The 15,070-nt window shown below is 45.4% G+C and overlaps 2 protein-coding genes across 4 annotated transcripts; one reads left to right on the plus strand and one right to left on the minus strand.

Annotated features, from left to right (window-relative positions):
* Positions 1-1,450: 1,450 nt before the first annotated feature.
* Positions 1,451-7,394, minus strand: wdr6 (WD repeat domain 6). Its single transcript, XM_070969592.1, has 7 exons — positions 7,268-7,394; positions 6,896-7,012; positions 6,519-6,680; positions 3,439-6,208; positions 3,233-3,310; positions 2,992-3,108; positions 1,451-2,671 (listed from the first exon to the last, which is right to left on the minus strand). Exons 2-7 carry the CDS (start codon positions 6,963-6,965, stop codon positions 1,651-1,653), a joined length of 4,218 nt encoding a protein of 1,405 aa, XP_070825693.1. The 5' UTR covers positions 6,966-7,012; positions 7,268-7,394; the 3' UTR covers positions 1,451-1,650.
* Positions 7,395-7,710: 316 nt separating this feature from the next.
* Positions 7,711-11,278, plus strand: LOC139335795 (uncharacterized). 3 transcript variants are annotated; one of them, XM_070969597.1, is made up of 4 exons: positions 7,711-8,061; positions 9,133-9,185; positions 9,277-9,445; positions 9,737-11,272. In XM_070969597.1, exons 2-4 carry the CDS (start codon positions 9,141-9,143, stop codon positions 10,096-10,098), a joined length of 576 nt encoding a protein of 191 aa, XP_070825698.1. In that variant the 5' UTR covers positions 7,711-8,061; positions 9,133-9,140; the 3' UTR covers positions 10,099-11,272. The 3 variants fall into 3 exon arrangements, with proteins under 3 accessions (XP_070825698.1, XP_070825696.1, XP_070825699.1); XM_070969595.1 differs by having other exon boundaries at positions 7,717-7,994; positions 9,737-11,278; XM_070969598.1 differs by having other exon boundaries at positions 7,717-8,256.
* Positions 11,279-15,070: the final 3,792 nt, after the last annotated feature.

The following is a 15,070-nucleotide window of genomic DNA, read 5'->3' on the forward strand; positions in this document are numbered from 1 at the left end:
TCCCCACAAAATGTAAACTTCTAAACAGATCTACAGTATGTCCCTACAACTTGAGTAATACACGTCCATACACACAAGCACACACATGCAAGCCTTCCCATCCACACGCACAAGCACACACAGGGATACAGGTTCACACCTCTTCTGACATGTACATTGAAATTCCCGGCAGGTGGCTGTGAATCAACACACACTCGTGCACACGCACCCTCTAATCTGCAGTGTATGACATGTAATGTGGCACAGGTGAACATGCTGCAGGCCGTCTCACACTTCATCTGACACAGCCACATTTGCATACCAGGCAAACACACACGCACACAACCTGACACTTACGCAGTATGCATTTGATATGGCAACACATTCTGCTTCAGCAAACCTCAATTAACATTTCAGAACACATGCTCACGGCATAATCACAGTATGAGAGGAGCCATAGAAACCCTCGACCAAACACACAGCCCATGTCCACACTGTAATGACCCATCATCACTGGTTATATGAGCAGTTCAACCAGTGATTTTTCTGTCTTGCCTTGTTATTTGAGTAATCTTTGAGGTCTGAAGATGCTAAACCATCCAACATTTAGCAAGAACGAAGAAAACAAGTATTTGAGAAAATTGTCTTCATTATCTCGGAGCACCTTTGGGGTTTTCTGGCTCCCAGGCTGGGAATCACAGCTCTGCAGGACGAGTCAGATCTACTTAGGGATTGTTTCCTCTCTGCAGTGCTTCATCAGTCTCCAAACAATTCCCGCAGTGATTATGTCACTGCATTTCTTTAAGTACTGTATACCATCCTGTGTTGTCTACCAGTTTTGCGTCTCTCACGATGCCAGGATGATTCACTAAAACAAGGGTACCTCAGGAGTGGGTGTTAGGCAGGCGTGGGTTAATCATAAACTAGATCTAAACCAGAAATCTACTGTACCAAATAATTTGTGGACTCTTCTGCATGGAGACATTCGGTAATAGCAGACATTGGTTTGGCCTTGTTCTGATTCAAAATAGTCCCAAGGCTCTCTTGAAGTAAACGGCTTTATTTCCTGGCTGGCTGAGATGCAACATGCTGTATTAAAAATAACTGCTGTCATTTCAGCCATCTTTGTGCAGTGCGGTGCTATTCCCTGAAGGAGGCCACAGATGGCCCAACACATCAGACATGGTTTTTATGTTCTATTGAAATGGCCGTGAAGGTTTTAATGTTCCCTTGATGGGCACCAAATGCTTTTGATGCTTTGAACAAGCAGACATGTAGTAATGATTTGATGGTTTTCGTTTCAGAGAAGTCAAGACAAACTCTCAAACTCTTCCTCCTGCTGGAACTGTCTCTGTTTCAGAAAGAGAATTTATATTTTTGCTTGTTTATATTATATTAATTTATATTTGTGTTTTTTTTATTAAATCTTCATTGAACCGCGAGCAATAAACATACTGCGATGACAATAAAAGAGAGCTCGAAAGTAAAGAAATTTTATTAGAAATGTGCTTTAAAAATGACCAACGTAAAAGGAATTTCAGTTTGTACAGCTGCAATCAAGGCATTTCATAGATAACATTAAAAAATAAATAATTTTCTAAAATGTGTCCATTGAGAAAGTGATTGTTTGAGCCGCTGCCATCTGATTCCACTTGTTGACTTTTCTTGAAGTCACTTTAGCTCTGTGGTTTCTCCTCTTCTCTTTCTCATCCAATCCTCTGAATCCATCTCTATATTCCTGACCCGTAGTAGCTGGAAGCCCTGGCCGCAGACCAGCACCCATCCCGTCTTCTCGCTCCTGAAACCTGTCTCTGTGTTAACCTCACTCTCTGTCTTACCCACGCTGTCACTCTCTGTTTGATTTCTATGCTCACCAGCTGTCTCACCTCCCTTCTCATCACTGTTCTGACAAACTGGGTCACCTGTCTTGCTCACAGCTTCAACAGGTTCTCCACCTTCAGCCTCATCACCTGCTTCCTTATTGGGTGTGCCACCTGTCTTATGCTCTGCTGTCTTACATGTCGTTTTTAATCCTGTCTGACTCCCCTTCACTCCCCAAACTGCGATCTCCAGCTCACACTCAAACCCTGTTTTCCTCTTTTTATCTCCTTCCTCTAGCATCTGGCCCTCCCACACTGCGAGTCCTGCAGCATCTGCAATGTGGGAGCACTGCGCCCCCATGTGGCTGATGCTGGTACTGCCGATCCTCCACAGGCAAACCCTCTGATCTGAAGAAGTAGAGACAACAAGGGTTGGGCCCAGGAGCTTCAGGGCGGTCAGAGGGGCAGCATGAGCCAGTAGGATGTGGGACTGGGACTGAAGGTAAAGATGAAGCTGGTTCGAGGGTTTGAGCTGGGTTTGTAGAGGAATCAGGGACTCAGAAATCTGAGAAAACCCTCTGCTGCCCCCAGTCTCTCCATCTTCTGGGTACTGCACCCTAATTGTGGACACTGTCAGCTGCCCATCATCCCCTCCACTAGCAACAGTTACCAAGCAACCGCCCTGTTGTTGTCCCAGTTTCTCCACCCAAACAGCCAATGAGTTCACGCCGCTCTGGTGGGCGGGAACGTCGAGGCAGGGGATTAATGGAGTTGGAGCGTTGCTCGAGGTACCAGCCCATAAGAAGGAAGCTTCGGTCAAATCCCACACCGCAATTTTGCCATCTGTTGCAGCACTGAACAGCAGCTTATACCTGATAAGACAAACATGCATGTGAGACTTTGTGTGTGTGAGAATGTTTACCCAAAACAAACAAACAAAAAAAGAGCTGGAAACTGACAGTTAATAAAATTTAGTGACCTCTTAATATTGCATTCCTCTATGCGAGCTGCCAGTCACTATTTTCTACAACAGTGTACTCTAAAATAATGAAAATATATTAAAAAACAATCACTGGTCTGGTTCTGATGGGTTCCTACAAAGCAAGACTACCACCTTCAATGCAAGTAGCATTGAAGATGCCAAATTCAGCCAGTTCACATTCTGGAAATGAAAGCACAAACGCTGGATCACCTGTTGCCTTTATCATCCTCCAGGCTGCAGGCTGCAACACTGAGCACACAGCGCTGGTGGTGAAACGTCTCCCACAACAAATCAATTCGACGTTTAACTTCACTGACTGAGAACAACCTGGAAAAGAGAGTCATGCAGGTTAAAGTCTTCATTGCTTCCACTTTGCTGTAGAAAAGACTTATTTGAGAGCATTAAAACAGTGGGAGGACATTCTGTTTTTATACTTTCTCCAGCTCCTGACCTGAGAGCTCCGTCACTGCAGGCCAGAGCCAGCAGACCACAGTCTGTCCTCTCGTCCACCACCACTACAGACATGTACCTGGAATGAGGTGAAAGAGCACTTCAAAGTGGCTGAACATTGGATAGTTTTTAAGAAAAAGTCCTTTTCCATGAACACGTGCAGAAAATAAAACACGACTTCCTCTCATGCCTCCCATTTTAACTTGCCTTGTTTCTGGGTCCATTTTCACTGTCTTGTGTCGGTTCCGCCGCCTCTCCCATTGGTCGTCCAATCGGTGACCAGCCACCTGTATCACCTGGCAGGAGGGAACCAGCCTCTGCGTGTCCCAGCCAATCAACAGCCGGTAACACTGCATCTGAGCTCGTCCACCGGCTGACACGAGAAGCGCAGACAGAGACTGGCTCTGGTTTCCACTCGCTCCCTCTGGACATGTTATCGCAGTCACTGTCCGAACGCTTGAGATGTGATCAGTAATAACTGAGAGAACTTTGATGCTGCCAGAGTCGGGATGTACTGCTAGGACGGTTAAGCTAGTGTCCTCCCCCCCGGTCACCACTATCTCCCAGTGATCTTCCTCTCCTTCAGGGCCACTCGTTGGTTGAATCTCATTCCTGATTCCCCTTATCCTCCCCAGCCTGCATACACACCCGATCCCCCGCCCATGGACACCCTCTCTCAGGCCCCATCCTTCAGTCATTCCTGCCTTCCCAGCCCAGCTCAGCGTCTTTCCAGGGGGTTGTGAAGCCAGGACGGCCCCCTGCTTGATGAAGACTAGAGCTCCATATCCAGGCCAAACCCCTTTGTGGGACGGCCAGAGACTCCAGGAGCGATGCCCACCACCACAAGGCACCGCCAGCAGCCTCTCCTGCCTCACTGGGTCCCAAACCACAAAGTGGACAGCATGAAAGCCAGCGATGGCAAACCTGGCTTCTCTTCCCTTGTTTTCTTCTCCTCCAGAGGTCCCCTCATCTTTTCCACCCTCTGTAACCTTCAGCTTTACAGTCAAATTGTGTTTCTTTGTCTTGTAGTGGTTCTCACTGAGGCCTTCCTCCTCCTCCTCCTCTTCCACTGGAATTTCACGTTCAAGTATCAAAACCCTCTCCAGCCATTCCATACCCTTGCAGGCACGCTGGACTCTGAGAACCTCCAGCTGAAGCCTTCCCTTTTTCTCTACACTCTCTCCGTTTCCCTTTTGGTCTGGTTTTTCTGCTGCTGTTGGACGCACTCTGAAGACCCTCACAGAGCCGTCCCTGCCGGCGCTGTACAGCAGTCCCTGATATTCACACACTGAAGTTACTCCCTGTTTTCCATGCACTCCGAACAGGCAGCTCAGTGGATGCAACATTAACTCACCCACTTCTTTTCTTTCTCTCTCCTCCATTCTTTCACTTCCATTTTCCTCACCTTCAAGCTTTTCATCAGCAATTTGTTCCCTGCCTGTCAGCGATCCTTCATCCATCTTTTTGTCAACTCCCGCCTTTTGCTCCAGTGTTCCTCCTTCCTGAAACAAAAGCAGGGACCCTCTCCTGTCCCCACACACCCATAGCAACCCCTGTGACATGGAGCGAAGACACACTGCAGCTGTCAGCCAGCGTTTGGCACAGGGGGGGAGGAGGAAAGGAGGAAGGGGACTTACATTGAGAGCTAAGGAAATGTTTTCATCCCATTTTACTTCTACATACCAGCGATAGACAAGTCCTTCAGAGCCTGATGCTAGCAAATATAAGCTATCTTTTGCCTCTTGCCAAATAAGGCTGTGGATCTTCCCCGATCCACCTGTGAGAAGAATTCCACCTTGAGGATGGGACATGGGGAAGAGCTGGATGGACCCGCTGAGGTTTCCCACAGCACACAAACTAACCATTGTTGAGTCTTTCACACTGACAGTTATTGTTTCCATCACACAATACGACTGGAACTCAGCTGTCCCTCGCCAGACCATCTCCCACTGCCCATCACTGTATTGGTAAACTATTCCTCTGTCAGAGCAAACCACAAATTTACTCTGACTCCAACTTGCATTTTCATCCTGTTCCCCTGTTATACAAACCACTTTAGGCAAGCCTTCATCTGGAAATTTCAGGTCACATAGCTTCTCTGTCACTGCTTCCTCCATTCTCTCCTTCCTCTCATCACTCCGTTCCACCCTCCACAACCTCACACCCCCATCCGCCCCCCCTGTAGCAACCCACCTCTCTTCACCTCCCGTATCCTCACTGACTGCAAGTGCACGAACCCCCCCTGCTCGGTGCCCCTTCAACGTACGAACTATTTTGCCACCTCCGGCCCAGTCCCAGACTAAACAGGCCCCGTCTTCTCCTGCACTGAACACTTGACCAGTGGAGAGACACACTGAGAAAACCCTCGCCTGGTGTCCATATAGGATTCTTAAACAAGTCGGGTTCTGGTCCCCACATTTCCCTCCAGGGCCGCCTAAAGAACCAACACCCCACACCCTTACACTGCGGTCATCAGAGGCTGAAGCCAGCCATCCTTTCTCCTGGAGGTAAGAGATGCTGAAGATGACTCCGCTGTGTCCCAGCAGGCGTCTCTCAACTGGAGCTTTGTACTCAGCGTCACTACTTCTGTCTCTTCCTCCAGGCTTCCAGAGAACCAGCTGGTTGAAAACAGTCCCTCCTACTAAGACGGTATCAGCCCAGGATTCATGTACCAGACAGAGGGCAGAGTACAGCAGACACCCCTCCAGACAGGAGCACTGAACCAGAGCAGTTCCTGCAGTGACATCCAGGAGGAGAGCACTATTGTGGGCCACAGCCACACAGAGAAGTGAGCGTTTGTCTCCAGAGAGCCAGCGGACATCCAGCGCCCAGTCCTGCAGCTCCATTAGGGGACCCAGGACCTCCCAGCATAGATGCTCCCCATCCTGAAGACCCACATGGAGCCTCACCAGCCGCACAGCTTTGCCACCAAACACGGCAAGATCATAGACGCTGGACTGTGAGGTGGAGCCAAGTTCTGGGGATTGACAAGACGAGAAGTGAATAAATACAACATCTGTACGACTACTACTACTACTGCTAATAGCAACATATACCTTCAGTATTTAAAATCAAACTTCCATTTTCATTTCTAATTAATGTGATCACTACCAAAGCAATCTGTCCTTTGGCCCAAGATTTATCAGTCCATCTCATTTTACTCAAACTGGCCCGTCAATTAACTTTACATCCCAACAGAAGTAAAGCAACAAAACAACCTCCTTGAACAGAGCAACAGAAATTAATTTAAAAAAGAGAGAACAGTGAAATCTGCTCACGCTAACCACCTTTTTTCTGCCCATCGGCTCCTGTGGCAGAGCTCTGTGCTGGGACAGACGCCGGACTTCTGGGTCTTATCCCGTGGATTCTGTAGTGTTGGAGCACACTCAGTGAGGCACGAGCTTTAGGGTGAGGTTGGAGAGTGTACACTGTCAAGACTGGACCCTCACCTGCCGGAAAAATGAAAGAATTTCCAAATTCAAAATAAGCAAGAAGAGGAAACATATGGCAAACCAAATGTAATGCTGTTCTACACACTAAGACTGTGCAGTGATCTGTAAAGTTAATGGAAACCTCTGATTTGGTTACGTTTGTTTTTAAAAAGCCATGTTTGTGAATCATTAGAAGCATCACTTCTTCATTGGTTCCCAACACTGCTGCCTACCTGTCAGCAGAAATGCACCCTGCAGGAACTCCAGGGCTGTGACTGGAGCTACCAGGGCCGCGGTCTCCATCTTTTATATATTCATAACTTTCATTGAAGACACATTATCAATGGTGCCTGGAAAGACATGAAGTCAAAACACACACTTACTTAAGACGGTAGCGTCACAAAAGATAGCAAACTGCCAGTGGGGTTGGCTGGCATTTTAAATACACAAATGCTGATAATATCTATGTTGCTTACAGTCACCATTAACCTCTCAGTTAGCAAAAGGGCTAACAGCAAGAGCATTTCTCGTGTTATTTGGTGGGTACAAAACAAGAAAAGTAGCTTTTCTATGTCCATATAAATGCAGCTACATTTGTAACTTACAAAAGGCTTCAAGTGGATTATGAATGTGTTTTAAATCTCATTCGAAACATTGTGTTTGTATCCACGGCTCGAAAACTAGTTCACATGTGTTTCTATTCTAGCTTCCGTGCGCTTAACCAATCAGGTTACAGTACTGGATTCCTGAACGCTGATTAGTTGGGAAAGAAGTTAGCCGTATTTATATTGGAGAAAGTGACACACGTGACTGACTGTCGTTGAGTTGTGCTGCCTTTAGGTGTTTTATGGAAAATTTGTTTGTTATCGTTAACGTAAATATTGATTTTAATCTGACTGACAGGCTAGTTGGTCTGTTTTTCCAGCATTTTGTTTAATTGACATTTATTTAGACAAATAAATTCAGGGTCTTTTTCTTTACTACAACAGCGAAAAATATTGTGTTTTTACCGCACTTGCCGCACATATCTATTTTCCCTGTGGACGGCGAATGCATCACGAGGTAATCGAAGGTAAGAGGCTGCGTCTGGCCGTTAGGAAGCGGTCCAGCTAACTCCACAGCTAACTATGCCTGGAAAATGTAAATTCCAAGATTCCTGGCTCTCCAAGGGAATTTACAAGGACTGGCTGGTTAAGGACGTCCAGGACATTCACTTCGCTCGATGCAGGGCCTGTTGTAAATCAATCAAACTTCAGACCATGGGCGAGGCTGCTCTCACTAGCCACGCAGGGGGAGCTGGCCACAAAGCAGCGGTTCGCAAGCTGTTGGAAGGTAGAGCTCAGCTTCAATGTTAAAACGGGGGAAACAGCTTTAACAGCACGCCCGAAATTGCTCAGAAGTATGTGTGAGTGCATGTGATACTCACGGTTTCATCATCGGTTGTTTTTTTCGATGGTCCACTTGTGTGAGCGTGTGTGTATATTTGGACGTGTGTGTTGAAACATCTGTCCCAGGTCACCCACAGCTGCTCCCTCCGGCCTTCTCTTCTTCATGTGCATGTGTCAGATGTTCCATGAATACACCTTTTAGTGTGGTACGTCTTGTTTATGAGTGTGATGTGTGTAGCTGTGTTCAGTAGTGGAATGTAGCAAAGTTAATGATCCTAAGTACATTTACTTGAGTACTGTATTTAAGTACAAGTTTGAAGTACTTGAGTCTGTCCTCTTCGTGCTGCTTTCAGCTTCTGCCTCACTCCACCTTATAGGAGAATACTGTGTTTTTTTTTTTTAATTCACTGTATTTATCTGTCAGCTTTAGTTACACCACCAGCTTAACCAGATGCACCAGTAAAATCCTGCATTTACATTAATGTCGACTAATAATACTCTCTTGATGTAATATAACAATCAGAGGGGTCATTTTTCTATAATGAGTATTTTGACTTCCTCCACCACTGGTAATGAGTACTCATTCACTATCTTTTAGTCCTTTAGTGTCCCTGAGCCAGCGGACACGTTCATGATCATCAGTTCTGATAGTGTGTTTTGATTGTGACCCTCAATAGCTGAATTCATTTGCACGCCAATAAGAGCTGCAGCACTGGAATTTCCTGTAAGGGATTTAGTAATTCTGCTCAAGGACACTTCAGCAGGGTGTTTGCATGCTGCCATGAGATGTGGAGCACAAATCCTCCATTTACAGGACGGTCCACCTTCTCACTTTATCATCCTCCTGCATCAAAGCATGTTCAGTTTGTTAGACAGTCAAATTACACAGAAGTCAGTCTTGAAAGTGACTAAAAAATCCCTGAATATAATGTTCATATGTTAACGTGTAAACAGTGCTTTGGTGTGGAGGGCATGTTGTACCTGCTTCCACCAGAGGGAGGCGCTCTGGTTATTTTCCTGAAACACATTCACCTGCTGACCCTTCCTCACTGTCCCCCTGTCTTTTTTTTTCTTGTTTGCAGGAAATTTGATGATGATAAATTCCTCTGGGCAGGTGAATGGCAGTGTGAATCGGGTAAGTATGCGAACGTTTCGGTGGCTCATTAATACAACACTAACATTCATGCTGGAAACGCTTAAAACTCACTTTGTTGTCTCCAACTCAGACTGAGGACAGCAAGGAGCAAGTGTCCATCTGCCTCCAGCGTGACACCTTGGACAGAATAACCGGCAGCGACTGGGCAGATCTGCACAACAGCCCCACCACAAACTCCACCTCCCACAATGCAGAGCTGCAGGATGTGACATTTCCTGCTGCCTTCTTCACAGCACCAGGTACCCACAGATAACGCCCTGCAAGCTGCTACAGTGTTTGTTGTCCAGAGACTCTCGCTGCCTGTAAATTTGAGGCCACAGCATCACTTTTTTTACACATTATTAAACATTATGAGAAATGTACGTTCCTCATCCTAATGTAAGGCGATGTAACACCAACTCTGGTGTGGAGAAAAAGTGTCAGTAAGTGGCTCAATACATTCATAAATGGATGTCTGGGTTAGCTCTAAAGAAGCTAATCTCTGTACTATTACTGTTGCTTGCACTTCTTTTGTAACTCTGACCTCGCAGGCACCTCCAGGCTCATCGGCCAGCGTCTCCACCCGACCGGCAGCGAGGCGGAGGAAGGCAGCCGCCGCTCGACTCAGCAAGACTCGGTCGACCTGTCGAGGCTGGAGCACCAGCAGAGGACAGAAGCTATGGAGCAGCAGCAGCAGATGAACATCCTGGAATGGGAGAACAGGATGAAGGTGCTGGCGTGGGAGCAGGAGCTGGTGAAGGAGAAGAGGAGAGTGGCCCGGCAGAAGGAGAAGGCCTTCAGGATGAAGAAGGCGTACTACAAAGCCAAGCTAAAGAGGATGGGCGAGGACGTGCCGCCGTCTTCCTCCAGCAGCAGCGACGAAGAGGAGAAAACATCTCATCTGACGGGATGAACTGTTTTGATAGTTGTGTTTTTACTAGTGCTCGTCTCATCCTTGTATTCCTTTGTCTATATGCTATGGACAGTTACTATTTTTATACACTGATTTGTACTTTAATCAGCGGCTCTTACACGAGGAGGGCTGAAGGCCTCCTTGGTGAAAAGCATGACAGAGCTGCTCATCCTGCAGTGCTGTGACATTACAGCAGAAGTGAGTTGCAGGTGACACAGTGAAGACTGATTGACATTTACTGCGTTTGGTCACGAGGCCGACCAACCGGTCTCTCTGCAAAGCCTCCGAACTGTGCGAAACAGGCGTCACAGCGATCCTGCTCTGTGTTTTCTGTCTTTCCATCACAGCATGGCTTCGGTGTTCAGAATGATAAGGTGTTCATTGATGTTCAAGGTGATTGATGTTTAATGTTTCTGTGAAGGTCAGAGTCTATTCTAGGAGGACTGTTATGATGAAGAATGTGCTGAGATTACAGCTAATCACTGCAGATGAAGAATGAAGCAACAATCCAGATGGACATTCTTTTAACTTGAGTTTATTTGCACAGCTTCTGTTTCAGTGCACGTTCACATGAGTATGTACGCTTACAGCAGTTTTCTTTGTAAATAAATGGGCTTTTGATACACAGTTGGAGTTGACTGCAGAAAGGTGACAAATCAAAGAGAACTGATTGAATGAGTGGAGAAACATGGCCAAAAGTACAGTGTGTGGACGCCTGGATGTCACAGCATAATGTGACTGCTGAACATGTCATCGATGTCATGCTGCTGTTAATAGCATCTACTCTTCGAGGAAGGCTTTCCACACGTTTTGGTACCTGCCAGCAGAGGCTTGCTCCCACTCAGCCACAAGAACTTTAATGAGGTTGACCGCTGATGTTCGGCGATAAGGCCGACGGTGTGGAATGGGGTCGAGGTCGGGGCTCTGTGCAAGTTCTTCCACCCCAAACTGTGAACACACATTCTGAACATACCATATAATGTTTCTTATGTGACTGATGGCTTTCACACTAAGCACTTATTGGAGATTTTCTAGAAAAAATCAGGTGCTCTGTACCATCATCACAGAACACCGAACGGGGGAACGTGTTGAGGAAGGATGGTGTTCCTTATCACCTTATACTTATACTATACCTTATGACGATTTTTTATTCCTTAAATAAATAGTTTGACATTTTGGGAAATAAGCTTCTTCACTGAGAATTGAGTAAGAAGATTGATACCAATCTCAAATGTGTTCGCTTATTTTAGGCTTTTAGGCCCAATTTAAGTGGATTAGTCTTCCCTGAAGAGCAGTGCATGCAATACGTATTTTGAGTGGCAGTTTGGTAGAGGGTTACATTTAAGTTGAGTACCAAAAGGAGCCGTGTGGGGGGTTGGATTCAATACGTTTTCCAAATATTTGAGTAAAAACACTGAAGATGGAACTCCAGAAAGCTGAGCGCCTGGAACAGAACCACAGTGTGTGCTGATGTCGGTGAGTATCCACAGCTGCTGCATGAGGCATCCGCTGATGAATACATCTTTGACAGCCGGGTTTTAGTCAAATCGAGCCTGAATTTTGAATGAACGTGGAGCACAAACTGACGGGCTGTGCACTTGAAGGATAGACGACTGCTCACTCATTCTGAGAAATTTACCTTCAGATCTTGCTGCCATGCCTCTTATGCAGAGACGACGTCTTGACGTTATTTTATATGGTTGCAGTTCAAGCATTGGTTTATTCTTCTTAAGAGCCCAGTCTCTTGCAAATGATATTTTCTTATGTCAAATTTGGCTAAAAGATTTTCAAATGAAGCAAATATATTGTCTATGCGTGAGTCCTTAAACGTGTGTAAATTCCCTCATTTTGCCACAATAGAAAGGTATTATCCTTATCAGAGGCTGGAAACTGGTAGTTTCATGTGATTAGACCATAGATGGAGCAAAATGCCTTTGCAGCTGAACACACACACAAAGACTGCTGGACTATGGGATGTGTAGGTAAACTTGTAGAGGTCAGACAATTTTCTGGTTATCACTGTCTGAAATAAGGAAAGCTATCCATGTGAAAGATGAATGTGAACTATATCTGTTGTGCAGCTAAATTAAAAGGAAAGATTTCACTTTCTTATATCCAGAGTTTTCCAAACAAATCCAAGACAGACATGACGACAGGGAGTGTTGTGCGGGTGTGTAAAGAAGCAGATCATCTGCATACAAAGACAGTTTATGCACTGTCCCTTCCCTTAAACTACCAACAGTATAAGGGAAATAGGGGAATGGGATCCACAATTAAGGGGGTCTTCACCCCTTAGTAGTCACTGTCGAAGGAAGTATCACCACAGTTTATTCTTCAATGTTTTTAAAAATTTGATTTCCAAATGAATTTCCTCAACAGATATTGATTCCTCTGATGTCTTCCTGTGCGGCTGACTGAACTCTGGATCGGGACAGTTGTTGAAGGAGTCGAGATGTGACAGGCAGCGCTTCAGGACCACTGATCTGTTGTGATGACGGTTTATCTAAGGACTGATTATACCGTGTCTCAGCTGGCTGCCTGTGTCTCGTGCTGGAGTTTCTGCTGGGAATCAAGGTGACAGCTGAACATCTCTGACTTCTGTGGATGTGACAGAATACTTTGAGAGTCAAAACAAGTCAGAGAGAGAGAGAGAGAGAGCCTTCCAGAAAAACATGTCCCTCTGTCAGCACGTTTCCTCTGCTCGCTTTTTCACACCTGAAAATGTCTGTTCTCATAAATATGAAACAGCAAACCATGTTCTGTCACTCACTCACACACACACACAGTAAATACAAACAGCCGTGTAGGAATAAGTCATTTTTTTTAATGTCCAACATTTCTCTTGTTTCCGCGGTAACAGGGGAACAGCTGTTTCCATGCTGCCTTCCCCTTGCCGACGGCAGGATAGAAGGCATCCCATAATGAACACACAAATATAACAAAGACAATCTCCCACCCCTCCTCCTCTCCCTGACTATCTCTCACTCTGCTTCTTTCCTTCTGCTGCTTCCTCCCTCTTCTTCTTCAGAACACATCACAACATTTCAGTCCCAGCTCGCGTCTTTTTGCCTCCCGTCACTTGTGTGGCTCCTATTGGTCAGAACCTGGTCAATCTGAAGCTGATCCATAACCAGCTGATGATGTAACTTTGTGTTGACTCTAACAGTGAACAGGGAGGAAAAAAGGTCTGATTGGGGACCTGTCTGAACTATTTACACCCAGAACTCAACTTTTAGTCTGGATATGTTTTGATGTGTTGACATTCTGTTTGGAGAGGATAAAGGCATCTATATAGGGCTGAATTTGAAGTAAGTTTTGTCACGTTTTACCCCTGTGATTGGATAAAGAAACCAATTTAAATGCCATCAGATTGTAATCCTCGGTGTGAATAGACACGTTTATCTTCACCTTCCTCTGTTCTCTTTCTTCTGTGGATTTGTTGCAGTGAGAGACTCGGGTACAGAAAACATTACATGAGGAAAAAAAGGGAACATCTGGACAAAAAAAGCCAACAGCCTCTCATACAAACGGGCAACATAATTAATCAATACAATGCCAATAAATTATCGATAAATAAAATAAATCTCATGTCTGTACAAGTTAAAGGTACTGTCAGTTGATGATAACATACAGATCTGTGAAGAAAAAATAATATATGAAACTGGATGAAAAGTGGAAAGGAGTCAAAGTCGACGTTTTGTGTGTGCTACCCCTTCAACAGGCGGGGGGATTGTTCCCCTTCAGGAGCATTTTGTTGCCAACACTACTGTCACAAATAGGTTCACTTGTCACATCCCAGGGACGTCTGAATGACAGCGCAGCAGGCAGAGCAGGGACACGTGCATTTGTAAGGTGTGTGAGATGTCTGTTTATTTCCACTATCTGCATTTCCATCTGTTTCCCGGTGCTTTTTTCTTCCTCTCTGTGATGAGTAACACCCACGCCCTCCTCCCTGCAGTTACATTTTGCACACAGTCATGCTTTCTGACCCAATTTGTTCTCCTTCCAACCTTGTCTGGTTTTGTACCTCATGATTTATTCTTACTCATTGTGCTCTATTTTAGCTTTCTTGTTTTTTTTTTAATCCACGTCCTCTCTTGCTGTTCCAGTGCTATTTAGTATTTTTGGACTGTCACAATGCTCTCTGCTCGAGCACACACAGACAACACATTTGGCAAAGCAGAATCCACATTTTGCCTTCAGTTTTTATGACCCACTACACTTTTTCATCACAAAAAGAACAAACAAACAAAAATTTCTGTTAACTACAATCCCTTAATCCCTCTGAAGGCAGGTGGAGACTCCTTGCTTGTCTTACGAATGCCTGTGAGTTGTTACCTAAAGGCCTGAGCTCAGGGCTCACAGCTGTGAGAGAGGAGCAGCTGCTGATGGAGAGACCTGCATCTCAAAACCACTTAAAGGCTTTTAGTGCTGACATAACTGACATCCCCTCTCCTCATCGAGACCGGTACAGTGCTGTAGAAGCTACGCTGTATCTTTCAAGAGACCTCATCTTTATACAACGGCCAATAAGAACAAATGTGCTCTGGTGTGAACCTCCTCAGCGGTGCCTCTTTTCTGTGGCATTTCTCATACATGAAGGCTACTCTCAAGTAATTTCCCTCCAACTGCGCTCAGGCAAGGAAGTAAAAACTCATCAAATTAAAACTGGCATGTGACTCGTGCTTCAGACATGAGCTAATATATTCAGGCAGATATCATGCTGTATATTTACTGCAAGACTCCTGCTTTCAGGTCTCCAAACAAATATCTGCGCACACTAAGACGTGCCTCATAATACCTTCCTGCTGATCCGCTCTCCTCCTACATGTCAAATGAAAATCCACCTGCTTATGCTGTATGTAGCCAAATAAATACCAACCAAAACCTTATGCTGTGGTGCAGATCTAGGGCCTCATTACTAAACACTAATTTTCACTTGTTTCCATGGCACAATCATTAAAAAACAGAA

The sequence above is a fragment of the Chaetodon trifascialis genome, chromosome 8 (genome assembly GCF_039877785.1).
Source record: "Chaetodon trifascialis isolate fChaTrf1 chromosome 8, fChaTrf1.hap1, whole genome shotgun sequence".
Taxonomy (NCBI): Eukaryota; Metazoa; Chordata; class Actinopteri; order Chaetodontiformes; family Chaetodontidae; genus Chaetodon; species Chaetodon trifascialis.

Excerpts from the sequence above, each read along its gene's own strand:
- wdr6 (XM_070969592.1), bottom strand. The coding sequence starts at position 6,965 with ATGGAGACCGCGGCCCTGGTAGCTCCAGTCACAGCCCTGGAGTTCCTG. Across the intron at positions 6,209-6,518 it reads AGCCGATGGGCAGAAAAAAG|AACTTGGCTCCACCTCACAG; the intron begins GTGGTTAGCGTG and ends GTCAATCCCCAG. Across the intron at positions 3,311-3,438 it reads AAAATGGACCCAGAAACAAG|GTACATGTCTGTAGTGGTGG; the intron begins GCAAGTTAAAAT and ends ACCTCATTCCAG.
- LOC139335795 (XM_070969595.1), top strand. The coding sequence starts at position 7,790 with ATGCCTGGAAAATGTAAATTCCAAGATTCCTGGCTCTCCAAGGGAATT. Across the intron at positions 7,995-9,132 it reads GGTTCGCAAGCTGTTGGAAG|GAAATTTGATGATGATAAAT; the intron begins GTAGAGCTCAGC and ends TCTTGTTTGCAG. Across the intron at positions 9,186-9,276 it reads TGAATGGCAGTGTGAATCGG|ACTGAGGACAGCAAGGAGCA; the intron begins GTAAGTATGCGA and ends TCTCCAACTCAG.